Raw genomic sequence first — 26,569 nt, forward strand, 5'->3', positions numbered from 1 at the left:
GTGTAAGGTTTTGGGCTGTTTTCCAATGAGTTTGCAATTAATGTTCCAAATGCCAAGATAATAAATGAGGCCGATTCTTTTGGCAAGTTGGCATCATCAAAAACATTAATTTTGGGCAACAAACAATAGTTTCTTTAGTAATTTGTCAAAATTAGTATCTGTCAAAATTAAATCCCTCAAAGCTTGCAACAACTTAACATTGCCACCATAAATAATAATGACCACATCCAGGATTGTACTCTGTCGGATCATTGCTACAGGCCTCCCTTTGTTTTCTGTTCTTCTCCCTTAGATTGTCTCAAGCAAGAAGATGACAAGAGCACTCCTCCTGGGGAACGGGAAGCCAGCTGGAAAAGGAATGATAATGGTATGGGGCACATGAAAGCAGGGGTATAAAGAGGGCGGGGACTTGGATTCTGAACTTAAATCCCAGTTTGTTTTAAGCTCTTGGTTTTTTAATGACTGCTGTGGGAGCCACCCCAGCTGGTCACTTCACTCCCCAAGATCTACACACTCCCCGCCCCAAGAACACACACACACACACGCACACACGCGCACATACACATAGTGCACTTTTCTAAGGAACTGGAGTAAAAGGTTGCTCCAGTAGAATTGATCTGACCTCTGAAAAGAACATAGAACTGAAAGAAGTGGCAAATGGAGCCACTCTTCCAGATTCCTTCTTCAGCTCTTTATACTTTTCAAGAGAGAGAGAAAGTTAACCAGCCTCTCATTTAAAACAAATTCCTCTTCCATCCCTCTGTTTTACCCTATTTTTTAATTAGAAGAGCAAAAACAACAACCAAAGGGACCAGAGCAGCCAAACTTCCAAGTCCTGATTCATTCATTTCCATAGCAAAGCTTAAGCAGAAATTTCAGTGCGTGCTTAAACCTCTCACCCTGGAAACAAAGCTTCACTTGGACTGGGTGGCATCCAGGTTTTAAAAAAATGTTCAGACTTATGTCCATATGAAACTATTTGGATAAAAATGCATATGCCATGCACTCCTTTATTTCTTCTGCAAATTTGTGCGCAGTCTGTAAACCCATAAGCGACATGCAAGATAAAAGGTTTGGTTTATGGGGATGAGTAGTGTTAGTGGTAAGAGGAACAGGGCTTACTACTTAGCAACAGGTTTCTTAGCAACAGTTTTTCCTCTCTTGCACACTTGTGCACACAGAGCAGTGCCTTTCCCATTGTAGACATGTCTGGCTAGTTTTGCAAATGAAAGGAAGTGATATTGGCTTGCATTAAAAGCGCGCGCACACCTCCCTCCAATCCTTCTCATCTATAATTATCAATTGGAATGAACTGTTTGCTGCACTCTTGATGCCTATACATCATCATGATATATCAAATGCACCATGAGCCATGCTGTGCATATTAGCTCACTGGTCCTTACGCTGCAGCCTCAGGTTCACCGTTGCTGCTTCCAGCTATGCTTTCAATGCCTTCAACCACTGTAAACCCACTACATATTGGTGTGTGTGTGGTTGCATTCCAAGGAGTGCGTCTGAAGCCAAAACTGAGTATAGTCAAAACCCATTTGGTTCAATGGCAAGTGGAATTGCCAAAATCATTTTTCCTGGAACCATTTTTCCCTTTCCACCCACTTTCTGCCCCTTTTAATTTTTAAAAAAATGTTTTGCCACATGCGGAAAGCTGAATGTGCAGAAGTTAAATGTGCATAAGTTGTGGACTTATTGTATGATTCCATTTTGGAAACAGGAGAGAGAAATGGCAAAGAGCCAGGTGTTTTTGAAGGGTTTTTTCCAACTTACATTTTAAATGTAACCTGAAAAGTGGCTCCCTCTACAATAGAAACCCACAAATTCTGTGCATGTTTCTTATCCCAGGAACCTTGTTCCTGCTGAGCAAAGTTGAATCTAAAGGGAACAATGGTGTTGCTTGAATTGCCTTCACTGCAGTAATCTTGGTGTATTGTCACCAGCTTGCTGAGATGCGTGGGCAGAGGAGGCTGGTCTATGAGGTCACATGGGGAATTGCCCTAAACAACCTCAGTCTGCCCACAGCCAGTCCCTGGATACCTGCCTCCTTCCTTACAACCAGTCCAAGCTGGAGCTAAACAAGAACAATCGCACAAATTGCCCATGAATATATGGGAGAACATAAGAAGGTGCCTTCTACCAAATCAGACCATTGGTGGTCTGTTCATGGTACTGTTCGTGGTGACTGGCACCGGTTCTCTGGGGTTGCAGACAGATGCTTCTCCTAACCTTACCTGGGGGGATGCAAAGGGGTCAACTTGGGCCCTTCTGCATGCAAAACAGATGCCCTGTCACTGAGGAGTCTATAGCTGTGATTCCTGCATTGCAGGGGATCAGTCTAGATGGCCCTTGGGGTCCCTTCCAATTCCACAGTTCTATGATTTCATGCATGTTGACCAAGAAGGCACCCACCAGAGAATATTTTCATCTTGAAATGGAAAGAGCAGGATGCTCAGTTGTTGTGCTTCCTGAGCTTTGATGTATGCAATTGTGCATACATTTTTCTAGTGCAGGAGAAGCCACACTACGAAAGGAAGAGCTTGGATAGGATTGGCCCAGCACACTTCGTTGCTTGAGGCAAAGGGCAAGATCACACACACAAACACATTCCACACACAAAAGCTAACTGGGCTAGCATTTGACTCTTATTTCAGCACTGGTGATGGGACAGCGTCCAAGTGAGGACAGCAGGCTAGTTCAAGAGGGTGCATGTGGTCCACACAAACTCTGCCTTCCAAGCCCTCACTGCCACTCAGGATGTGCCACCTGAGGCAGCTGTCGCACTCAGCCCAATGGTAAGGCTGGCCCTGAGTTTGGCTGCTAAATCCCTGCATGGCAAAAATTGTGAGCAGGAATCCACATAATTAAGGCCCCATTAATATTGTCTGTCCAACAGAGATAGGAAACAGGCGTCGTCCAGCTCCTTCAAATTAAAACAGCCAGATGGACCATCATTAAAATGGAGAAAAAATAAAAATATTGCTATTTCCTGTGTTACAGGCTGCTTTAAGCATACTCATTGATGTGGGTGGTTCCCCCCCACCACCATAGGAACAAATATATATATATTTACATAGCTTGGCAAAATAGTTATAGGAGAAGATGCTGGACTAAATGGGCCACTGGCCTGATCCAGCAGGCTCATCTTATGTTCTTAGGAGCATTTGGCCATTCAGTTCCCACTGGTGTGGATGAGGTACATTGGATATCTGTACATGAAACTCAGAAATATCTAAAAGATGCCACACCAGCCCAGATTCTGATTAAAGTGGAGTGAGAAGGAAAAGGTATTGGCAGCAGGCTTCCGTGTGGAGGCACCCTCCAGCCCAGCACCCTGGAGAGAGATCTCTAAGGACTTCCTAATTGTGAGACATTGACGCCCATTGATAAAATGTCTACCAGCTATCCTGGCCCATGAGTCAGGAGCCTGTGGCCCTGCAGATGTTGATGGACTGCAACTCCCTTCAGCCTCAGCCAGCGGTCAGCAATGGTAGGAACTGTAGTCCAACAATATCTGGAGGGCATCAAGTTGGAGAAGGGTGTTCCTAGCACTCAAAACTGCCGTGGAGAAAGAGGGTGAGCCTCTTCAGTTTGATGGGCTGGTGACAGCAGCTGCTTTATGATGCAAATTGCAGTCTCCCCTGATTTGGCTGCACCATGGTGGGCTTTCATCTCCCTCTGCTGATCAGGTGTGCTTGATTTTAATGCCATGGGATCTGCTGAAGGCATCTTCATCTGTGCTTGCCCTCCCCATGCACTCAATAATCAAGCAGGAAATGTATGCAAGGAAACTGACAGTGGATTTAGAGAGGGGAACGGTGTACCTTGAACACTCCGTGTTCAAAACTGGCTGCTCACAGGGCTGTTGTGAGGATAAAACAGGGAGGAAGAAAACTATCCACACCACTTTGAGCTCTTTTGGGGGAAAGGTGGGATATAAATGCAATGAACAAATAAATAAAATTGTTGTAAATGGTGCTTTGCGAGGAATTAAAAGGACAGGCCTCCAAGGGGCATACTAACTAGACACAGACCCAATATCTGTACCAGGCAGACTAGATTTTACAGGAAATGTGAGGGATACAGCTGAGACCTACACAGAAGGCAGGAGGATGCAGCTGGGTCCCATTGGGCTGGTGGTTTGGTGCTGCTGTGCCAGGAGAAAAGGTGGAGGGGGGGGTTAACCATTCGAGGGCAGCGAAATGGCAAACTCCCTGGAGACGCTCCATGCTGGAACGAGGCAGTGAGGCTGACCGACTGCCAGCACGTGTAGGTGGCTCGAGTTGTGCATGAAGCAAGCGTCGCCGAGGCCAGTCGGATGAGGCTGGCAAGGCAGCCCCCTCCTCCTCCAGTGCAGGATGCGCTTTCTGTGCTGGCAGCCGCTTGCCTCTGCTCAGAGGGAGCTGTCTTCCTCCCACAGAATGAGAAACATAGTCTTTCTTTCTCTGTGCCAGGGGAGAAGGGGAGCCTGAGGCCTGAATGTGGGCCCTCCTGGCCTTAAGGGAGGCTCTTCCTCAGGCACTGCCCCTTCTCCCCAGCCCTGCCCTGCCCTCTTCCTGAGTGCTTTTCATAGAATCATAGAATCATAGATTTGGAAGAGACCACAAGGGCCATCGAGTCCAACCCCCTGCCAAGCAGGAAACACCATCAGAGCACTCCTGACATATGGTTGTCAAGCCTCTGCTTAAAGACCTCCAAAGAAGGAGACTCCACCACACTCCTTGGCAGCAAATTCCACTATCGAACAGCTCTTACTGTCAGGAAGTTCTTCCTAATGTTTAGGTGGAATCTTCTTTCTTGTAGTTTGGATCCATTGCTCCATGTCCGCTTCTCTGGAGCAGCAGAAAACAACCTTTCTCCCTCCTCTATGTGACATCCTTTTATATATTTGAACATGGCTATCATATCACCCCTTCTTCTCCAGGCTAAACATGCCCAGCTCCCTTAGCCGTTCCTCATAAGGCATCGTTTCCAGGCCTTTGACCATTTTGGTTGCCCTCCCCTGGACACGTTCCAGTTTGCCAGTGTCCTCCTTGAACTGTGGTGCCCAGAACTGGACACAGTACTCCAGGTGAGGTCTGACCAGAGCAGAATACAGTGGCACTATTACTTCCCTTGATCTAGATGCAATACTCCTATTGATGCAGCCCAGAATTGCATTGGCTTTTTTAGCTGCCGCGTCACACTGTTGGCTCATGTCAAGTTTGTGGTCAACCAAGACTCCTAGATCCTTTTCACATGTACTGCTCTCAAGCTAGGTGTCACCCATCTTGTATTTGTGCCTCTCATTTTTTTTGCCCAAGTGCAATACTTTACATTTCTCCCTATTAAAATTCATCTTGTTTGTTTTGGCCCAGTTCTCTAATCTGTCAAGGTCATTTTGAAGTGTGATCCTGTCCTCTGGGGTGTTAGCCACCCCTCCCAGTTTGGTGTCATCTACAAACTTGATCAGGATGCCCTTGAGTCCATCATCCAAGTCGTTGACAAAGATGTTGAATAAGACCGGGCCCAAGACAGAACCCTGTGGCACATCCAGCTTTTGCCCAGCTGGACTGTGTGCTTGATCTGGGGATGATGCTTCTTGCCTGCCTAGATGGAGAATGTGTGTGTGTGTGTGTGTGTGTGTGTGTGTTCACATAGAAACCTGTGAATTTTGTGTGTCCGGAACACAGAGCTGCAGCTATTGCTCTCCCCATTTTTGCCACTTCCATAAACCTGGAAGAGGAAAGTGACACTCTTTCCCACTTTCCTCTCTTGACTCCATGTGCTTTTCCAAGGTGCTTTTCCTGCACTGCAGGGGATTGGACTCCATGTCCCTTGGGGTCCCTTCCAACTCTACAAGTCTTCTATTATCTCACATTTTTTCACTTTGCGGTTGGACCTGTGTTCCCAGAATTCTGTGCTCTAGCCTAGGCTAAATCTACTGAATTCCTGGACCAGAAATGCCAGTGATGGAAGCTATAATCCAGAACATGTGGAGGGCACCTGGTTTGATGAAATCCGTGTTGCTGGGCCCTCAGCCCTTACTCAGTTGAGAATAAGGCTCCTGTGTGGAAAAATTAAAATGCTGGACTCAACCTCTGTTCTGGCTGCAAGCACTGACATCCAGCCATTGTGCTCAGGAGGAGAGAGAGAGAGAGAAAGAGTATGAAGAACATTTGCAAAAAAAGAAAAAGAAAAAGCAGCCTTGGCATCATCTTCTCTTCCACCCACAGTGCCTGGAACCGCCTCTCACTCCTATGTTCCTTTCAGCACCTGTTCATGCAAAATATACCCCAAAGCAGAGCAGCCGCAAGGAGGCCAGTGACAGACATCTCTCAGCACCAGGCTCTGAGACAGGGATCCCCACTCGTCGCACATGGGCACCCTATTGCTCTGATTAGCAGAGCTGCTGGCTGGAGGATGGAACTGCAGGCAGTTCAAACCAGGATGCTCAACACTAGATCACAGTCCCGGGAATCTGGTGACTCTGGAAAGCCAGTCCCATGCCATTGACAGCAAGGCAGTTGGGCAACCCTGTTGCTCAACTTCAAAGCTACGTACATTTGGATTTTTGAGCAAGTGCTGCGGTCACTTCTCTGCTGGCTCTCCTGGACCAGCCTGCCAAAGATGCAGAAAGCACACACACACAGTGCGCTTTCCCAAGAGTTGGGGTAAAAGCTGGACCGCATAGAATCATAGAATTGCAACTACAGAATCCTTGACAGATGGTCATCCAATCCCCATTTAAAAACCTCCAATGAAGGAGAGTCCTCCACCTTCTGAGGGAGTCCGTTCCATTGTCAAACAGCTCTTACTGATGGAAGGACGTTCCTAATGTTTAATCGGAATCCCCTTTCTTGCCATTTGAATCCATTTGTTGGGGTCCTACCCTCTGGAGCGCCAGAAAACAATCTTGCTCCATCTTCCATGGGACAGCTCTTTAGATATTTAAAGTTGACCATCACATCACTGCTAAGTCTTCTCTTCTCCAGGCTTAACATCCCCATCTCTCTCAGCCGTTCCTCAAAGGGGACCTTGAGGTCCTTGATCATCTTGGTCACCTTGCTCTGCATGCATCAGTAGAAGACCAAGTTAAGATTCAAAGAGTCTGTAGACTTAGTCCTATCATATACTCCGGCCCCTTGCAGCTTTGCTTTTTCACTTCGGGGCCTGCATCCGCATGACACTAATGAGGAAAGAAGAGGCGCAATTAACCAACTCGTCTTGTGCTCTCTCCACCAACAAAGGCTCAGTCTGACTCACTGCTTTTTATTCAGATCATGCTGGAGAGTAAACAGCAGCCCAAAGGGAAGAGCTATTTCCAGTTGTGGTCAATGTCATTCCCCCCCTAAGCAAGATCTGAGTGGGGGGACCAGAGGAGAGACACCCCCACTGACATGAGCAGCTGCAAGGGGGGAGCAGTTGCCCCTCCTTGGATAATCACCAGGTCCCCAGTTTTCTTTCTTTCTTTTTTAAAAGTGCATTTCTAACATTTGTAGACCCTAGGGAAGCAAAATGTGCAAGCGCTATTTTCTTTCTCTCTTTTTTCAGAATCTACCCTCCAGATGTTTTGAACAGTAGTTGGCATCAGCCTTTGCCAACATGGCCAATGGTTAGGGCTGATGGGAATTCTAATCCAAAGTGTCTGCAGGGCACCAGTTTGTTCTGTTCCATTTCTCCTGCCATCCAGTTTTCCAGGGTTTTTCTGCAGCAGTCTTCCAGCATCCTGTGGACACTGAGCAAACTCACTCCACCTTAGACTGTTTTTGGATTCACAACCCCCCAAAAGTGTTTTTTCCCCCTTTCAAATAAAAGAGGTTTTAGCTTTGGTTCCCTCAATCCTGTCAGATACCTCTCTGCTCTGTATGGCTGTTGTTGTTTTTGCTACATAGGCAGCAGCAGCACTCACACCTGAACATTGGGAGTAGATGGAATGATTATTTAATTAAAGCATTTCCACCATGCTCTTCAGCCAGAAAAAAGAGACTCTCAGAGCAGCTTGCAAATTCCGGTGATAAGACAGTCCCTATCCTCAGATTTAGAACCCAAAACATATGACATGAAAAGAAAAGGGATTGGGAGAGAGGAGGAAAGAAAAAAACTCAGGCATGATTTCTTGGTTACAAAGATCCTATGATGAGCAGCTGGAATGGGGGGAATTATAAGGAACAGAAGAGCCAAAGTGTGCTGGTATTTCAGCAGAGCAAATGGAGTTCTGCCATCCCATCCCTCTCCCTTCCCTGTAGCTGTGTTTTTCCACAAGCTATGTTTTTCTTCATCTTTGGGGGCTCAAACATATAATGTGTGAAGAATGACTGGAATTTTCTCTTGTCTTCCAGATAGCAGCTCAAGAGCTGTCAGACAACCGTGTGATCACTCTTAGCATGGCAGGCAGGAAGCTGGATAAAAAGGTGCGTGTTTGGGGTCCTGCTTCTCCCCCCACCCAAATATGGATGCAACATGTAGCCATGTTGTAGGTGATGCTACAAATGCTTGTTTTGACATTGCACTGCACAGTGTTGAATGCAAGGCAGGAGCCTGGTCTTCCAGTGTTGTGCAGCAGAGACCACACACAGACACGAAAGGGCTTTTCAGCCAATGCTGAACAGTTGGCAACTGTGCTTGGGATGCAACAGAGGTAGGGGAAAGGAGTGTAGGAGCCAGCAATTTTAATAAGGCACACAAATTCTCCCCTTACCCAGACCTGTTCATTTACCTTCTAACTGTCTACCCTGCCTGCATACCATGAGGTCTAGAAACTTGCCAAAGGAAATGGAAGCAAAGAGTCTGAAATAGCCTTTTCCTTTCTCTTGGGAGGGCACAAATCCTCCTTTAGTTGATTAGCCTCTGGTTCCTACCCAGTTCTACTTTCAGTTGCCAGAAACAGCCTTTTATTTTCCTGAGCTTTACTGATGCAACTTTAATCCTGCTGACTGTTTTATGTTGCCGGTATGATTTCATAGCTTTTATTGTACATTTTTTTAAAAAAAAGGTATTTGCTTTTTAGGGTTTTATTTTTGTAAGCCTCCCTCAGATTGTGAGTGAAGGATGATATAAAAAAGACTTTGAATTAATGCATAAACGAAATAATCGGTCCCTGTACCAATAGAGATTCACACCCTGCATGGACTTCTGAGAAACCCCTGTGCATCTATAAATAAAGTATGTAAACGGACTGAAAACAAGCAGCCCTTGAAGAGGCAAAGCTCTGAAAGGCCTGTTGAAAGAGAGAGAGCCCTAGAACTCTGAGGAGAGACAGTTTGTTTTCAGGGTGGTGTGAGTCAAGGTCGATGGCTCCTTCCATAAGCGTACTGCCTGGTGCTTTTTTTGATCTGCTATTGCATATTTTTTTCCTCTGAGATGCCTCTGCTCTTCATGTATTCCCCCACCCTCTAGTTCCCTAGGAATTATCTTGTGAATGCTCATCGGTTCAAGAACACATGTCCAACTGAAGGCTGCCTGGGATGGCATTGCAGTTTCCCACAGACAATAGTAGCAAAGGAAAAGGGTTTAATAGACCCTCTTGCCTGCTGCTCTTCTATTCCTGACAGCAGCCTCCATTGCTGCTTTTCAGCAGCTTAAACTCTAAGAGATTAGTTATGTTCTCTCTAGTATCATTTAGTTTGGGCCATGGCTGTTGGGGAGCCCTTTAAATACAGGACTGGTTCCAAGAGTTGGCCTGGTTGGGCATCTGCTGGGGTGTGTCCACACCCCAGTTGGGGAGCCCACTGACAAAACCCACTACAGTGAGGAGGTAGAGAGTGCAAGTCCAACCGCTACAGTCCCTGGCAACCCTGCCAAAGTTGTTGAGGATTTGCATTCTGGTGTGAGCACCAAGAGACCGTTTTGAGCCAATAATATTTGTTGCTTTGGGGAAATCAGACCATCTGTGGATGCTACTGTTTACCCTGTGCTTAGATGTTTTAAGATTTACAGGCCTTCATTTCTTATTCATTCAAATTGTAGCACTTGGAGGACCCTGCAAGACACATTGGGTGCCTCTGATTTATAGCCTAAGGGGAAAGACTTCCTCTCTCCTCCTAATGCTACATTACCTGGTGCTGATTTGAGGCAGCTGAGCTGGGGTAATTGTATAACCGCTGTCATTATTTTTTCCTCTTTCATCCCCCTTGCAGGACTTGTTTGGAAAATCAGACCCATTTTTAGAGTTTTATAAACCAGGAGATGATGGGAAATGGATGCTAGTCCATAGGACAGAGGTAAGCAGGATCATCTGTTAGCATCAATGAACTCCCCCTTTGAGAGATGCAAATATCAGTGTTTTGCAGCAAGATCACACTCTGTCCGTGTCCCATGCTGCCAAGGACCAGATATTTTGGGTGATGTTTTTGAACAAAGTGAAGCTGAGGTGTCCCCCAAACACCTCGAAAACCTTGAGTGGGTGTGTCTGTGTTGCAAGGGATAACAGCTGGCTTTTGTGAGTTTTAAAAGCAGTTTCAAGGCAGAACTGGGGAACCATTATCAACCAGAGGGCCACATTCTCTTCTGGGCAACATTCTGAGGGCCATGTGCCAGAGGTGGTTGGGGGGAGAGACCAAAAATAAGTGGAACATTGAATGTAAATGTTGTACTGTAGCCTAGTTTCTGCACACAAACACACTTCAGCCCTTGATAATGGACTAGCATCCAGTTCAAGGGCACCTTCCAGCCCAGCAAAATGTGGGGTACAGAGCAGGGCTGGTGGGGGATGTGGCTGGGGTGACTTCTGAGGGCCAGATAGGGAGGTTTGGATTGCCGCATTTGGCCCCTAGCTTGAGGTTCCCGTCCCCAATGCAGAATGAGTTGCATTGCAAAGGCAAAAAAGCAATATGGCCCAAGAAGAATTATGCAGCACTCTTCATACTGCAACAATTACATCTAAATGAATAATGTAGAAACCCATGTTCCAAATCCTTCTAAGGGGACATGGGGGAATCCAGCCATCCTCCTCCAGAGAATGGGGACTCTTTGCACTGGCTTTTGGTAACTGTGTCCAGGTAGTTATCTTGACTGTTTAAAAAAAACACTACACCACTAAAACATCAGCAATCAGTTCCTGGAGTGCCTCTCCAGTTTTGGGAGCTGCTGGAAAAGGCATAAATCATAAATGTTTTGGGAGTTTTTTGGTGAGAACTGGAGGTCTTTGCCCCCCCCCCCATGGCCTAGCAGGACAGAATCCATGGGCTTCAGACCTTACAGCTGAACTGCTATTGTCATTAGTATTAACATTCCTGGCTGAATCCCTCCTGAGACTTTCCAGGACACATCTTGCTTTCAAGTGCCTTTGGGAGCAATGGAAAAAACCTCTGTCCTCAAGTTTCAAAGTAAATGTCTTGGGTGCTCATTGACAGGCCCATTCAGATATTAGTTTTTGAATGCCGCAAAAACCTGGTTTGCCCACCCCTAAGCAAATTTTTCTCCCTCCAAGATCTCACTGATGTTGGTAGTGACAAAAAGAAAAAGACCCAAAGCAGACACAGTTCCTGTGTTGGACAGAGCAGGCAGAAAGCAGTTTCTTAAAAAATATAGCTCAGTCGGTAAACAATGAGACTCTTAATCTCAGGGGTGTGGGTTAGAGTCCCACACTGGGCAAAAGATTCCTGCATTGTAGGGGTTGGACTGGATGATCCTCGGGTTCTTTGATTCTACCCAAGCCCGAGCTTTTACAAACCACTGTGCCTTCCTCTTTTGCAGGCCAGAAAAGAGACAGACACTCTCCAAGGAGACAATTATCAATACATTTGTTTTCTTCTTCTGTGCCAATCCTAAATACATTACGAAGAAACCAGTGTCATTGATTTATGAGTTCCTTAATGTTGATTTCCCTTCTTATATGATCCTTGAAATATTAAAGAGCTCTTGGCATGAAGGCAGAAAATGGCTCATTTTGGATATAATGCACCATTTAGCATTACATAAGTGACCATAAACTAGCCTTGGGCTCACATATTCCCTGCTCCCCCTCCCCTTCTCTGGAGGGTCCACAAGGAAGAAATGGGAAGCTTTCACTTTCTGCAGGTTTTTGCTACATCTGAAATAGGGGTGGAGGAGGGAGGGAATCAGGTCGCCTTAAAGCACAGTTTCTTGACACAAGCCAGGACCAGCATTAGAAGTGTTGCACGGTGTGGGGTTCAAAAGTCCACTTTGCACCAGTGGTGGTGCAGGGAGGGACAGTGTTGTGTGGGAGAGCCCTATCCTTCCCAGTTGATTTGTGTTATTGTTGACTGACACATTGTGTGATTTTTCTCCCATGCTGGGTTGTAAGTATGCATCCTTTGAGACTCCCACACAGTGCTCCAGTGTCTGACAGTTCTGCACAGGGAAGTCTCAGTTTTACATCGCAGTTTCTCTTTGATCCTTTCCACTCCTTTGCAGGGAAGCGTTTACAATCATTTTAACATTAACACAAAGGGACGCAGGTGGCGCTGTGGGTTAAAGCCTCAGCGCCTAGGGCTTGCCGATCGAAAGGTCGGCGGTTCGAATCCCTGCAGCGGGGTGTGCTCCCGCTGCTCGGTCCCAGCGCCTGCCAACCTAGCAGTTCGAAAGCACCTCCGGGTGCAAGTAGATAAATAGGGACCGCTTACCAGCGGGAAGGTAAACGGCGTTTCCGTGTGCGGCTCTGGCTCTGGTTCTGGCTCTGGCCAGAGCAGTGATGTCACGCTGGCCACATGACCCGGAAGTGTCTCCGGACAGCGCTGGCCCCTGGCCTCTTAAATGAGATGGGCGCACAACCCCAGAGTCTGTCAAGACTGGCCCGTACGGGCAGGGGTACCTTTACCTTTACCTTTAACATTAACACTTAATCCATGCTCTAACTGGCAATGCCTTGCTCTTGACAAGAGGCCAATCCTGCCTCACTCTTCAATGCAAAGCCGATCCTCTCTTACAGATGTGAGTTCAGAGACAAGGCTACCTTTTTTTTACATCAAAAAGGCAATTATATTTGTAAATCATTTAGGCTTTGCAGATTGAATGGGGAGCATGTTGCAGTCATTGCAGGGGTAGGAATACGGGAAAGTAGAATAAATGCATTTGTAAGCAAACCTATTTCTGGTACACATTTTGAATAACCCATGCTGGTGGGGTGGTAGTCTCCTCCACCTGATGAGGGGCAATAGGACAAAGCAAGGGTCCCGAGACTTGGGAGGAAGGCCCAGGAACTGCTGCTTCCCACTGGCATCTACCACCTTGAGGCCGTTGCCTTGCTCTGCCCAATAGTAGGGCCGGCCCTGGTGTCTAGCTTGGCCCTTGGTGTGTTGGCCTTGATTGTGAAATGATCTCCCCCTATGCTTCTCCCGTCTCTCCAAATTGCAGGTGATTAAATACACGCTGGATCCTGTGTGGAAGCCGTTCACTGTGCCTTTAATATCTCTGTGTGACGGAGACGTCGAAAGGCAGATAAAGGTACCAAGGGCCCAAGTCTCCCTCTGTTTCAGTGGTTGCCAACAGTTTGGGGGTGCAGGAGGGCATTTTGGAATTTTGAGATAGTGCCGAAGGTACCAGCCATAGAATGGCTGCTTCCAGGCTTGTAAACTAGCAGAAAATGTTAGGTCTTTTTGTTTGAAAACCTTCCTTTGTTTCCAGACATTGTGAAGTTGGGTATGCACAGCATGTTCTGGTGATTATGAAATCATGGACTCCACTCCTCCACAGAGTAATTTACAACATTTTAAAAATCATTTTCTTTTTCTTTTAAGGTCTTCAAATGGGAATTTCTTGGAAGTTTCTGGAAATAGCAATATTTGTTACCATAACCTTCATCTTTATCCATTAATTGAATCTGTTCCTCTGTAATTACTATTTCTAGACAGCATCTCATTATTTCTGACACCTAGTTCTAATTCTTGGAAAAAAATTAATGATCCCATTTCCGAGAAAGATGAGTTTCTTTGTCACAAAAAATGTGCAGCTCAATTTCAGGCTTCTTTAATGGGCAGCCCAGCAATAGGCAACATGAGACATCTGTTTGCTTCTTTAAAGAAAACAAAAAACCCCACTCACTGCTCTGCTTCTCCCTTTTCTCCCACCAGATCATATGTCATGATTACGACAACGACGGAGGCCACGATTTCATCGGGGAGTTCCAGACTTCCGTTGCCAAGATGTGCGAAGCCCAAGATGCCTTTTCGGTAAGCTCTAGAGAACCACTTTGGATGTGAAGAATAGGAAAACGCTCTGGCCTGAAGGCATTGTAGCTGCAGGTAGGGCTGGGAGAGATTCCCTGCCTGAAACCTTGCAGAACTGCTACCAGTGTGGTGTAGTGGTTAAGAGTGGTAGTCTCGTAATCTGGGGAACCGGGTTCGTGTCTCCGCTCCTCCACATGCAGCTGCTGGGTGACCTTGGGCTAGTCACACTTCTCTGAAGTCTCTCAGCCCCACTCACCTCACAGAGTGTTTGTTGTAGGGGAGGAAGGGAAAGGAGAATGTTAACCGCTTTGAGACTCCTTCGGGTAGTGATAAAGCAGGATATCAAATCCAAACTCTTCTTCTTCTTCTTCACTCAGTGTAGACAAGACTGAGCTAGACAGAAATTACAAGGCAGATTCTTAAATTCACCTTGCTAAGCAGATTTGGGGCTTGTCAGTCCCTGCATGGGAGACCACCTGAGAATTACATGTTGGGTTCTGTGATGTAAGAAACATGGCGGGATATATGTGTTGTAATAGTAGTAATAAGAAGAAGGAGGACAATAGAAGAAGTCTCTTTATGCTGAGCCATTGGTCCACCTAGCACAGTAATGGCTTGTCTGGAAGTGGTTTTCTGATGTGTAAGCAGAGAGTCCTCTCCTAGAAGGACCGCCTCTCCCCATATAAACCAACCTGGATGCTGCCTTCATCATCCAAGGCCTTCCTTTGTGTGCCTCCTCCCAGCCAGGCTGATGGAGGTGACCTTGCTCTCTCCCTGCTCAGAGGCAGGGTGGTGGTTGTGCAGGCCTGCAGCAAGGTTTCGGGAAGGGCCATAGCGCAGTGATGGAGCATACATGCTGTCAGAGCTGCCTCTAGGTCCCAGCTCACAGAGGACCAACGATAGGCTGTAGTTATGTACAAAAGTCTTTATTGAGGTTCAGTTTCCATTTTAAAGCCGCAGCGCGCAGCTCAACGTCTCGACCTTAGACCGGCGAAGTCCCGTCTGAGTCTCCGCCCCTTCCACACCAGTTTAACACTCTCGCTTTGCTCCACCTCTTCCTAAGTTCCTTTCTCCTCTGGGCCCTCCTGCCCGCTAGGGTTTCATCCTTTCTGGACTCCTCTGACGCTGACCCTGATGATTCTTCCCCCTCCTTCCGGCGGGCTTTAGGACCTGGTTCCCTATCCGGGCTACCTTCTGTGCCGCTCGCCTGTACATTTGAACTTGGCGCGCGCGCCCAGCCTGCAACTTTCCTCTTGACCGTTCCCTCGCTCTCCGATGGAGGCGTGGCCAACCCTGACTCATCTTCTCTCGCTGGTGGTGCATATGTGGGCTCTGATACCTGGGACTCCTCCCCCCCCACTACGCTCTGGTGGGGAAGCTGGTCCTGATTTCCAACTGCTGCTCTGGGAGTCCCCGCTGGCCCCTTGCTTCTGGGGTGTCCCCCTTGGGTCCCCCCTTGCCCTGCCCATCGGCACCCCCTTCTGTGAATCTTCCGATTCGCTGGAGAGGCTCATGGAATCTATCGGGCTGCTGTCATCTTCTCCTACGCTGCCCTCGGATTGCTCCCCCTCGCTCTCCATCTCCTCTCCTCCCTGCGCTCCCGCTGAGTCCCTGACATCCATCCCCCCCTCGAAGCCCCCCCTTCCCCCCTCCCCCTCTTCTGGCGTGGGTTCCGGGTGCTCCAATGCTGTGGGGGTGCATGCCGGATACAGTTCTTCCCCCCTGGCATGCTGCCAGTCCGTGACGGGTACATCGACGTCGCTCTCCTCCGCTTCCATCTCGTTGCCGGTGTGCTCGAACCCAGGGTCCTCCCCCAACCCGTCCATGCCCCCTTGTTCCCCCATTTCCTCTGGGGAGTCTGCGTGCCAGGGCCCTCTGAGCAGTCTCCTGCGCTACTCCTCCTCGGGTTGAGTGTCCCACCAATAAGAGCGTTCCGCACCCAAGTCTGAGATCGACCCCTCCGGTGAGGTAGTCTCTGGAGCCGTCTCCTCAGCCGAGGAGAACCCCTGAAACGTACTGGCTGAGAGTGTGGGGGTGAAAAGATATTCGTCAAAATAATCCTCCGGCATGGGCCTGTGTGGGAAGAGTGCGTGGAACTCGTCTTTGAGGTAGTGCTCCTCCACCGCATAGTACGGCACCCAGCTGTTGGCGCTGGCCGGGGCACCTTCCCTTGCGATGAGATATTCGACCCCCTCTTCCCCCCATCTTGAGTCCAAAATCTCCGTTACCTCATTGAGTGGCTCCGCCCTCGGCGACCCCCCTGTCATGGGTGCGTCTCTAAGCGGACTGGGAGCTGTCCCTGGCTCCTGAAACCTGTGAGGTGCCTTGTAGGGCGTTAGCACCGATCTATGAAAGACCGGGTGCATTCTGGAACCCTCCGGTAGTGTCAAACGGAAGGCCACTGGGTTGATCTCTGCCTCGACTAGGTAAGGGCCTAACTGCTTGTGTCCTAGCTTCTTCTTAGCTAAGGATCTGGCCGGCACTGCCTGGGCCGCTAACCAGACCCAGTCCCCTACCCGTATGTCCTCCCCCACTCTTCTGTGTTTGTCTGCTTGCATCTTGTATACGTGTTTTGCTAGGTCTAACTGCCTACGGAGCTGTTCATGGACCTCCTGTAACTCCTCTGCCAATGCCTCTGCTCCCTGCGGCTCCCCCTCCCCCTCTTTCTCTAAGCCCGGGAAGGTCCTGGGATGTCGCCCGTTGTTGGCGAAAAACGGTGTCACCCCCGTGGACACGTGTTGTGTGTTGTTGTAGGCAAACTCGGCCAGGGGCAGGTAGTCCACCCAGGTCGAGGGCTGCTGGTTGGCGTAGCATCTCAGGTACTGCTGCATGATGGCGTTGACCCTCTCCGCTTGTCCGTTGGTCTGCGGGTGTCTTGCCGACGCTAGGTTGACCTTGACGTTCAGGATCCCCATCAGCTTCTGCCAGAAACTTGAGATGAACTGGCGCCCCCGGTCGGACAGGATAGACCGTGGCAGGCCATGCACCTTGAACACGTGGTCTATGAACAGCTTGGCTGTCTGTTCCGCTGTGGCCACCTTCGCGCAAGGAATGAAGTGCGCCATCTTGGTGAACATGTCGACTACCACGAGTACTGCTGTTTTGCCCCTCGAGCTGGGCAGGTCAGTGACAAAGTCCAAGGCCACCCTCTCCCACGGTTCGGACGGGGTCTGTAGCGGTTCTAACAGTCCCGCCGGCGGTCTGTGTACTGGCTTGGCCCTTTGGCATGTGTCGCACCTCGTGACGTAATCCGCGACTTCTCCCCGCATCTTGGGCCACCAAAAGTCTCTGGCTACTAATTCCACCGTCTTGTCCTTGCCGAAATGTCCGGCGCTGGGTGCGTCGTGTAGCTGTTGCAGTACTGTCGCGCGGAGTTCATCTCCCGGCACGTAGATGGCCCCCTTGCGGAGGAGCAGTCCGTCGCGTATCTGGAACTCGTCGTCCTTCGCCGTGCCGCTGCGCACCTCCTCCATCTTGGATCGTGCGAAGGAATCTGTTCGCAGCTCGCGCCGTATTGCTTCCAGGTCTACGGTGGCCGAAGCGCATGCCCACGCCTTGGGTGCGAAAATGTGTTTGGCCGCTACCGGTGCTGCTTCCTCCAGATACTGCGGCTTCCTGGATAGCGCATCAGCCATGATGTTGTTGTCTCCGGGGATATATTCTATCCTGAAGTCGAAATCCGCAAAGAACTCCGCCCAGCGGATGTGTCTCTGGTTCAGGAACCGCGCCGTGCGCCAGTACTCCAGGTTCTTATGGTCCGTGCGAACTTGCACCGTGTGTTTGGCTCCGATGAGGAAGTGCCGCCACGCCTTGAAGGCTGCATGAATGGCCAGCAACTCTCTGTCCCAGATGGTGTAGTTCTGCTCCGACTTGCTGAGTTTCCTGGAGTAGAAAGCACACGGCCTCCAATCCCCTTGCGGGTCTTGCTGCAATAGGACTGCCCCCACGGCTCTGTCGGAGGCATCTGTCTCCACCCTCATGGGTCTGCTGGGGTTCACATGCAGCAGTTGTTCCTCGGAAGCGAAAAGACGCTTGAGTTTCTGAAAGGACTGCTCCGCCTGCTCCGTCCAGATGAACTTCTTCTTCTTGGAGCTGAGGGTGTCCGTGATGGCCGCCGTCTGCATAGCGAAACCCTTGATGAACTTGCGATAAAAGTTAGCAAAGCCGACAAACCTCTGGACCTCCTTCCGATTGCGCGGGCTTTTCCAGTCCAGTACTGATCGTACCTTGGCGCTGTCCATGGCGATTCCCTTGTCGGACAGCTTGTAGCCCAGGAAATCCACCTCCGTCATGTCGAACTGGCACTTCTCCAGTTTGGCGTAAAACCTGTGCTCCCGTAGTCTTTGCAGGACTTCCTTGACATCTCTCTCGTGAGCCTCCTGCGATTCCGAGAAGATCAGAATGTCGTCCAGGAAGCAGACGCACTTCTTGTAGAGGAGCCCCGCTAACACGTGATGCATGAAGGCTTGGAAGCAGTGGGAGCCATTTTGTAAACCGAAGGGCATAACCCTATACTCATAGGTGCCCAAGGGCGTGAACATGGCCGTCTTCCACTCGTCGCCCTCCCGCATGCGTATAAGATTGTACGCCCCTCGTAGATCCAACTTGGTGAAGATGCGTCCCTTCCTCACCGTCGCGAGCAAGTCGTCGATCTTGGGCATCGGGAAAGCCGTGGGCTTGGTTTTCGAGTTTAAGATTCTGAAATCAACTACCAGCCTCTTTTGGGGCGTGTCTTTTTTCTTCACAAAGAACACAGGACTGCCCCCCACTGCTTTGGATTCTCGGATGAATCCCCGCTTCAAATTGTGATCTATGAACTCCCTGAGCTCTTGCAGTTCGTCTTCAGACATGGAGTACAGTTTTCCGGTCGGCAGCGTTGCCCCCGGCAGGAGGTCAATCTTGCAGTCGTAGGGTCTGTGGGGAGGCAGCTTGTCCGCTTCCTTCTCGCCGAAGACCTCCAAAAACGCCTTGTACTTGTCGGGTACCGCTTGCAGCATGCCCAGTTGTAGCTGTGGGTCATCCTCTTGCCCCTCGTCCTCCTGGTTAGTCATGATGCAATGTTCTGCGCAGTAGGAGGAGCAGAAGGTCAATTTACGCTGGTACCATGCCAATGCCGGGCTGTGCCTGTCCAACCAGCTCATGCCCAACACTATGGGCGTGTCTGACAGTTGGGTGACATTGAAGCTGATGACTTCGCGGTGATTTCCAATTCGCATCACCATTGGCGGCGTTTGCTGTACCACCTGTCCCCCCAGCAATTCTCTTCCATCGACTGTCACTACTTTCAGGGGCATCGTGGCAGGCAGGAGCGCTATGCTATGTTGCTTGATGAAATCCACTCCTATAAAGTCTGCATTGCTACCAGAGTCAATGGTAATAGGGACTTCCATGGTGAGCCCATTGGGAAGCTGGAGTGTTGCGGTGAGCTGCACCACTGGTTTGGGCGGGAGGGGGTCTGTGGGCTGTAAGATTCCTGGGGACTGCTTCACTGATTCGTCTGGCTGGGCCCCAGTGGCTCTGCTTCCAGCCAGACTTCGTCATTTCCCTGCTGTGGTTCTCTCTGCTGAACTGCTTCTGTTACTTTTGCTGAGGCTGCATTGTGCTTGTGGAGCCTCTGGGGGCACTCTTTTGCCATATGCTGAGCACTGTCACAGATGTAACACTTCCTGTTCCCTCTAGGAGGCTTCACTTTGGCTGCTCCCGGTGTTGGGGCTCTGGTCGCTGACTGAGCCTTGGCACCACCTATCTCCATCGGCTCCTCTCCCCCTCCCAGTGGAGGCGTGGATTGAGCACGCGCTGAGTCTCTGGGAAAGAAAGGAGGTGCCCTTGCTGGCGTGCGTCCCCAACGCCCTTCATCTTTGCTCCAGGGACGTTCTTCTAGCCGCACACCAATCGTCAGCGCCTTCTGGACCACTTCTTGAGTGCTCCGTGGTCTCTCCCCCCTTGCGATTTCGTCTTTCACAGCCCCGTTCAGCCCCTCCCAGAACAGGTCCCTGACGGACGCTGACTCTTTTTCCCATCCCAGCGCGTTGACCAATGCAAAAAAGCGGGAATGATATTGCCTTACAGTGGCTCTGCCTTGTTTCAAACCGTGAATCTCTTTTCTAGCGACATCCACATCTATCTCCGATAAAAAACAATCGTCCATTGCCTTAATGAAGGCTTTTGCGTTTTGGAGGGCTGGATCATTATCTCTCCACAGATTGCGCAACCACGCTTTAGCTTCTCCATGGAGATGCGTTAGTATGAAGCCTACTTTCTCCTGCTCATCTCTAAAGTCCTTCTCCAGTAACTTTAGCGCAAAAACCACGTCTGCTCTGAAGTTAGGATATTGCTGCAGACTCCCATCGAAATGCGACACAAGGCTCCCCCCTCTCTTCCCGAGCCCAATCCCCTCTGATTTGGCTCCCGGTGGCCCCTGTTTAGTCAACATTTCCAACCTGGTTTGCAGATCCTTGCAGACAGCATCTGATTCCTCTTCTCTCCTCCTTGCCGCTAGTATTTCTGCGTTAAGTTGTGCCACGGCGTCTTGCAAAGCTGCCAGTCGTTCTTCTGTAGTCATCTTGTGCTGCTTTTGTGAGCTCGCGAAGCACCAATCTTCGCCCCTCGCTGCGTCCTCTCACGTTGCGAGGTTCTTTGAAAGAGACGGGACTTACTGTCAGAGCTGCCTCCAGGTCCCAGCTCACAGAGGACCAACGATAGGCTGTAGTTATGTACAAAGGTCTTTATTGAGGTTCAGTTTCCATTTTAAAGCCGCAGCGCGCAGCTCAACGTCTCGACCTTAGACCGGCGAAGTCCCGTCTGAGTCTCCGCCCCTTCCACACCAGTTTAACACTCTCGCTTTGCTCCACCTCTTCCTAAGTTCCTTTCTCCTCTGGGCCCTCCTGCCCGCTAGGGTTTCATCCTTTCTGGACTCCTCTGACGCTGACCCTGATGATTCTTCCCCCTCCTTCCGGCGGGCTTTAGGACCTGGTTCCCTATCCGGGCTACCTTCTGTGCCGCTCGCCTGTACATTTGAACTTGGCGCGCGCGCCCAGCCTGCAACTTTCCTCTTGACCATTCCCTCGCTCTCCGATGGAGGCGTGGCCAACCCTGACTCATCTTCTCTCGCTGGTGGTGCATATGTGGGCTCTGATACCTGGGACTCCTCCCCCCCCACTACGCTCTGGTGGGGAAGCTGGTCCTGATTTCCAACTGCTGCTCTGGGAGTCCCCGCTGGCCCCTTGCTTCTGGGGTGTCCCCCTTGGGTCCCCCCTTGCCCTGCCCATCGGCGCCCCCTTCTGTGAATCTTCCGATTCGCTGGAGAGGCTCATGGAATCTATCGGGCTGCTGTCATCTTCTCCTACGCTGCCCTCGGATTGCTCCCCCTCGCTCTCCATCTCCTCTCCTCCCTGCGCTCCCGCTGAGTCCCTGACACATGCGCACACAATTTACTTGTATGGCACTTTTCCATGGTTCAAACCATGCACAATGCGGTTTACAGCATGAACAAAGGTACATCATTACAAATGGAACGAAAGTAGCCATAAACAGTAAGTAAAACACATCAAAAAGTGCACAACCAAATAGCCAAAAATATCACTAACAGCACCCCCCCTCCAACAACAACAGCCCTCCCCTCCTAGGCCAGGTGGATAAAGGCCTGCAAGGCAAGAAGCAGGTCTTCCAGGATTCACAGCCTTCACATGCAAAAGACTCCATCTCCAGGCAGGTGCCTGAAACTCTGGAGAGCCACTGCTGCCCGTCACATGTAGCCGGTACTGAGCTAGATGCAATGGTTTGACTCAGTATAAGGCCACTCCCCCCCCTTTTTTTGTTTTGTACTGCTATCTGTGTGGATGCATAGCAAAAATCCAACTGGATCATTGAAAAACAAAATAAAACCTGTTGCTGCCTCCATAACTCATGTTCCCCTACACTGCTGCATTGCCAGGGGGGTTGGATTAGACGACCCTTTGGGTCCCTTTGGGTTCTATGGTTCCATGTCTAGATCGATGTGCCATCTTCGTTCCTTTACTTGCATTCTCTTGGTTTGTTATTTTCAGTTCTCTCCAACCTCTCACTCATTAGCAAGCGTTTACATTGACAGTCAAAGAAAGTACTTTTCTTTTCACACAGTCATTTGATTAATGGAATATGCTTCCACGTGAGGTAGTGTTGGGCACCCATGTGGATTGTTTTAAAAGAGGATTAATGGAGGAGCAGGCTATCAATGGCTATGCCAGTATGCACCTGAATAGTAGTCACTAGGAATCACAAGTGGGGTGCCCAGGGCCTGCTCGGGGGCTCCCCATCAGGCCATCTGGTTGGCCACTGTGAGAACAGGATGCTGGGCTCTACTATTATAATTTCTCCTGCCTATGGCACACCCAGTTATATAAGGGATTGGATGGATGTTAAACTAAGAACAGTTTTTTTTTTCTAAGGCCCAAATATTTTACCCTTTGCAGAATGGGAGAGCCAGATTAAAGGGTATCCCTAGAAGTCAAGCTGGATTTTGTAATTCTCAGACCCTTGAAGGTCTTATTCACTTGATATGTGAATGTGAAGTGCATGCAGATTTCAATTTTTAAAAAAACCTACCCACTGCTTCTTTTGAAGATGGATTTTCCGAGATAAGTTGCTCTTCCTGTCAGAGACACTGATAAATATGCTACATTTAGAACAGCAAAAATTCTCACTCAGGCACCGCATGATCGATGGAAATTCTACTGATTATCATAGGGATGGCAGCTTTCTTCTGCATCAGACTGTGATATTTTAAAAGGTTGTTTTTTTAAAAAAATTGTATCAGTCTCTGAAATGTTATTAAATGCGTAAGGTTTGCTTAGTTGATACCTGGCCAAATGTTTGTAATGGCAAGTAATTATATTACAGTTTTGTTTTTTTTAAAAAAAACACCTCATCTGACCTGTTTATCAACCTTGTGGGATTTATTCAAATGTTTGTGAACATTCTCATAGCTCAGAGCACGTTTTGCATGGGAAAAGTGCCTTGTTCAATCACTGGCAGGTTCAGGCAGGGTCTGAGAAAGCCCTTAAGCCCTGGAGAGCTGCTGCCAGACAGTGTAGACAGTACTGAGTTAGATGGATCAATTGTCTGTCCTGGCATAAAGCAACTTTTCAGATCTCAGAGGAAGTCCATAAAAGGCCAATAAAGTGCCAGTTTTTCCCTATTATGTTCAGAGACCTTTTATATTGAAGGATGATAGAGAATTCTCTTCTGTTTCAGGTAGATCAGACTACCGTATTTTTTGCTCTATGAGACGCATTGGACCATAAGACGCACCTAGTTTTAGAGGGGAAGAACAAGAAAAAAAATATTCTCTCTCTCTCTCTGTGCAGCGCCCCTTCAGTGAAGTGGCAGAAGAAACGGAGCCCCTTCCATTTCTCCTCCCGCTTCGCTGAAGGGGCGCTGTGCAGAGAGGGAAAACTGCAGCGCCTCTCCAGCGAAGCCAGGAGAGCAAGAGGGATTGGTGCGCAACGACCCCTCTTGCTCTCCTGGCTCCAGCGAAAGCAACACGAGTGGGAACACTCCCGCTGCGCTCCGCATTGCTTTCACTGAAGCCATGGAGCCTGCATTCGCTCCAAAAGACGCACACACATTTCCCCTTACTTTTTAGGAGGGGAAAAGTGTGTCTTATAGAGCGAAAAATATGGTATCTAGTGGTCTAAAGGTTATGTCATTGGTGTTACCCAGAGCAAAGTAAGCAGTAGAGGTTGATCTGTGAATTGATAAAGTCCCAGTAGGTCAGGTTCACAATTGTTCACAATCGTTACATATTGACTTCAGACCTTCCTTTTTGCCTCCTACGAATGTGTGCATTTTTATCGACATGCTCCAGGTGGAAAGAAAAGGTTCTTTCAAAGAGACAGCTGGGGTGCTTCTACATAAAAGCTTAAAAATAAAATGGGAACACACGTTTGTTTACTTAATGAGTAATCAACATCCTTCACCCCCAAAAAAACACACACACATAAAAAAGGACTTGGAATACTGCTGTGTTCATCTGCCATTTCCGCTTTTGTTTCTGTCAAGTGCTGAGTGCTTCTAAATGGAATTACCTGCTGTCAGTAACCCAGGCAGCTCTTTCATTCAAAACACCAGGCTCTAAAGACCAGAAGGGAATGGCTTTCTCAGCTCCATCGTCTGGGTGCATCCATAGCTAACGATGGTTGAGAAATTTGATTAAGGGAGCATTTTAATGCAGAACCTACTAGGAGAGACTTCCTTGCCCTAAATCCTGGAGAGTTGCTGCCATTCAAGGTAGACAATGCTGAACTAGGTGGATCAGTGGTCGGTCTCGGGCAGCGTCCCGTGTTCCAATGTAGTTTGCAGTTTCCAAACTGGCAAGCAGACCCAGATGCAGCTAACCTTCCAAAGGTGCACTTTTCTGTGTTGAGTGGTGCAGTTCCCCAACCTAACAAATTGTGGCTGATTGTGGCATTTTGCTGGCATTGAGAGAATGAGAACCGGCTGTGTGCAGGATTTCTGCATGGCAGGGACCCTTGTGGTCCCTTCCAACTCTACAGTTCTATAATTCTATGATTCAGGATCTCTTGTGTTTATTGTGACCTGTCTTCCTTCCGTTTCATTTTTAAATAGGTAGAATTTGAATGCATTAACCCCAAAAAACAGAAGAAGAAAAGGAGCTACAAGAACTCAGGAATCATCATTGTGAAATCCTGCAAAGTGAGTACTTCACACAAGGCATCTGCCACCAACCATGGTGTCCTCCAGATGTTTTGGACTACAACTCCCATTGCCCCCCACTGAGACTGAAGGGAGAGGTATCCTATGGGCACCCCCAGACTGTTGCTTTTGTGGGGGTAGGATTCTATCACATACCAGCAAATCCGGGTCTTGCAGTTGTAACAGACTGGGAGGTCATGTGCAACAAACCCACTTTCTCAAGAAGATCAGTTTTCCCCCAATAAGGCATGTGACCGGGAGGGATGGGAAAAAATATTGGAAAACTTTGGACAGCGCTTTGATACAGCGTTGTCCAGCCTCCCTCAAGCAAATCAGGGAAAGGCTCATTAAACAGGTAATCTGGAAGCGATTCCAAACATCTGGAGGGCACTGGGTAGGGTGAGGCTGTTGTGAAATGTGTTGCTGCTCAAAAAACATGCATGAAAACTCTTGCAGCTGCTTCTTGGAAGGAAAAGCCGGTGGCATTATTTTCTTCAGAGGCGGTGAATTGGAATGGTGGTGGTTCTTTTCTCCCACAGATTTGTAAGCAAGGCAGGGGGAAGATTAAGCTCTCCTCCCCCCCCCCCCCGGTGCTTTTCCCTAGAAGAAATGTATTATTGTATAATCTTTAAAGTTGCAGTTATGGTTAGTTCATCCTAACTTTAAAAACAACCGTTACTGGATTTGCATAATGTTGTGACCTCAGGAAAGGGAAGCTATCAACGCTGAGCTTGAAGGGGAGTAGAAGGGATGAGAGAGGACGGGGAGGAGGGAAGACATTGAGATTCCTGTGAGGTTCTGGAGATGCTACAAAAAAGGGAACCAGATGATTGGTGCTTCTAGTTCAGCATTGTCTACACTGACTGCCAACAACTCTCCAGGGTTTCAGGAAGTGGGACATTCTTAGCCTGGCTTAGAGAGTGAACCCGTGACCTTCTGTATGTAAAACAAATGCTCTAATATGACTCCCTCCCCTTCCGTCCGGTAGGAATGCCCAACGTGGTGCCCTCTAGGCATTGTAGGACTACAATTCTCTTCATCCTTAACTATTTGCCATGCTCGCTGGGGCTGATGGGAGTTGTAGTTTTACAGCAACAAGTGGACATCCCCTTGGCACCCTCTTCTGTAGGTTGCTATTGGCCATGGCTTCTGGTGGATGCATCTTTGCTTCACACTGTGTGCTGCTTCAGGTATTCTATGGAAATGTTATCATAGAAGCAGCAAACATTCTTGTCAGGACGGTCCTGATGCAGGAGGTGTGGTGTATATATGCATACATGCTCAGTATTCTTGATGACTGCAGTGTTCAGCAATCTTTTGCATTTCTAATTGGACTCCCCACAGATAGAACTTTGAACGCAATGGAGCTAGTTTTTGCTGTGCACACATGGGCAGTTTCTCTTTGATACTTACTACCAGCCATCATATTGCTTCTGAAATTTTGATGGTCAACAGGACCTTAGTTCCATAGAGACAAACGGTCAAAAGTGCCTTATAATAAGTTTTTCTTTCTGCTTACAAATGTTTAGGGATTTCTGAAAATGCACTTATATTGCCTCCCTTCCTCCCCCCCTTCCTAACCATTTGAATTCCCTTTTCAGATCACCAGAGATTACACCTTCCTGGACTATATCCTTGGGGGCTGCCAGCTAATGTTTACGGTAAGGATCTTTGCCTCTTTGTGCACAAAGCGCTCTAATAAGCATGAGGTGAAGTGAATTCGTTTGGGAACATGCCATTCTGCATCCTCTCCTCACTTG

General features: G+C 48.7%; 1 protein-coding gene across 1 annotated transcript in view; it reads left to right on the forward strand.

Annotated features, from left to right (window-relative positions):
* The window catches only part of CPNE2 (copine 2), a 90,828-nt gene that overhangs the window by 45,041 nt on the left and 19,218 nt on the right, over window positions 1-26,569 (forward strand). The window contains exons 4-10 of the mRNA XM_079988416.1: window positions 293-367; window positions 8,331-8,402; window positions 10,128-10,211; window positions 13,306-13,395; window positions 14,022-14,120; window positions 24,723-24,809; window positions 26,411-26,470. Of these exons, the coding sequence (XP_079844542.1) occupies window positions 293-367; window positions 8,331-8,402; window positions 10,128-10,211; window positions 13,306-13,395; window positions 14,022-14,120; window positions 24,723-24,809; window positions 26,411-26,470 (567 nt within the window). The remainder of the gene's footprint in view (window positions 1-292; window positions 368-8,330; window positions 8,403-10,127; window positions 10,212-13,305; window positions 13,396-14,021; window positions 14,121-24,722; window positions 24,810-26,410; window positions 26,471-26,569) is intronic.

Source organism: Podarcis cretensis (assembly GCF_951804945.1).
Source record: "Podarcis cretensis genome assembly, chromosome: 8".
In the NCBI taxonomy this organism is placed as follows: Eukaryota; Metazoa; Chordata; class Lepidosauria; order Squamata; family Lacertidae; genus Podarcis; species Podarcis cretensis.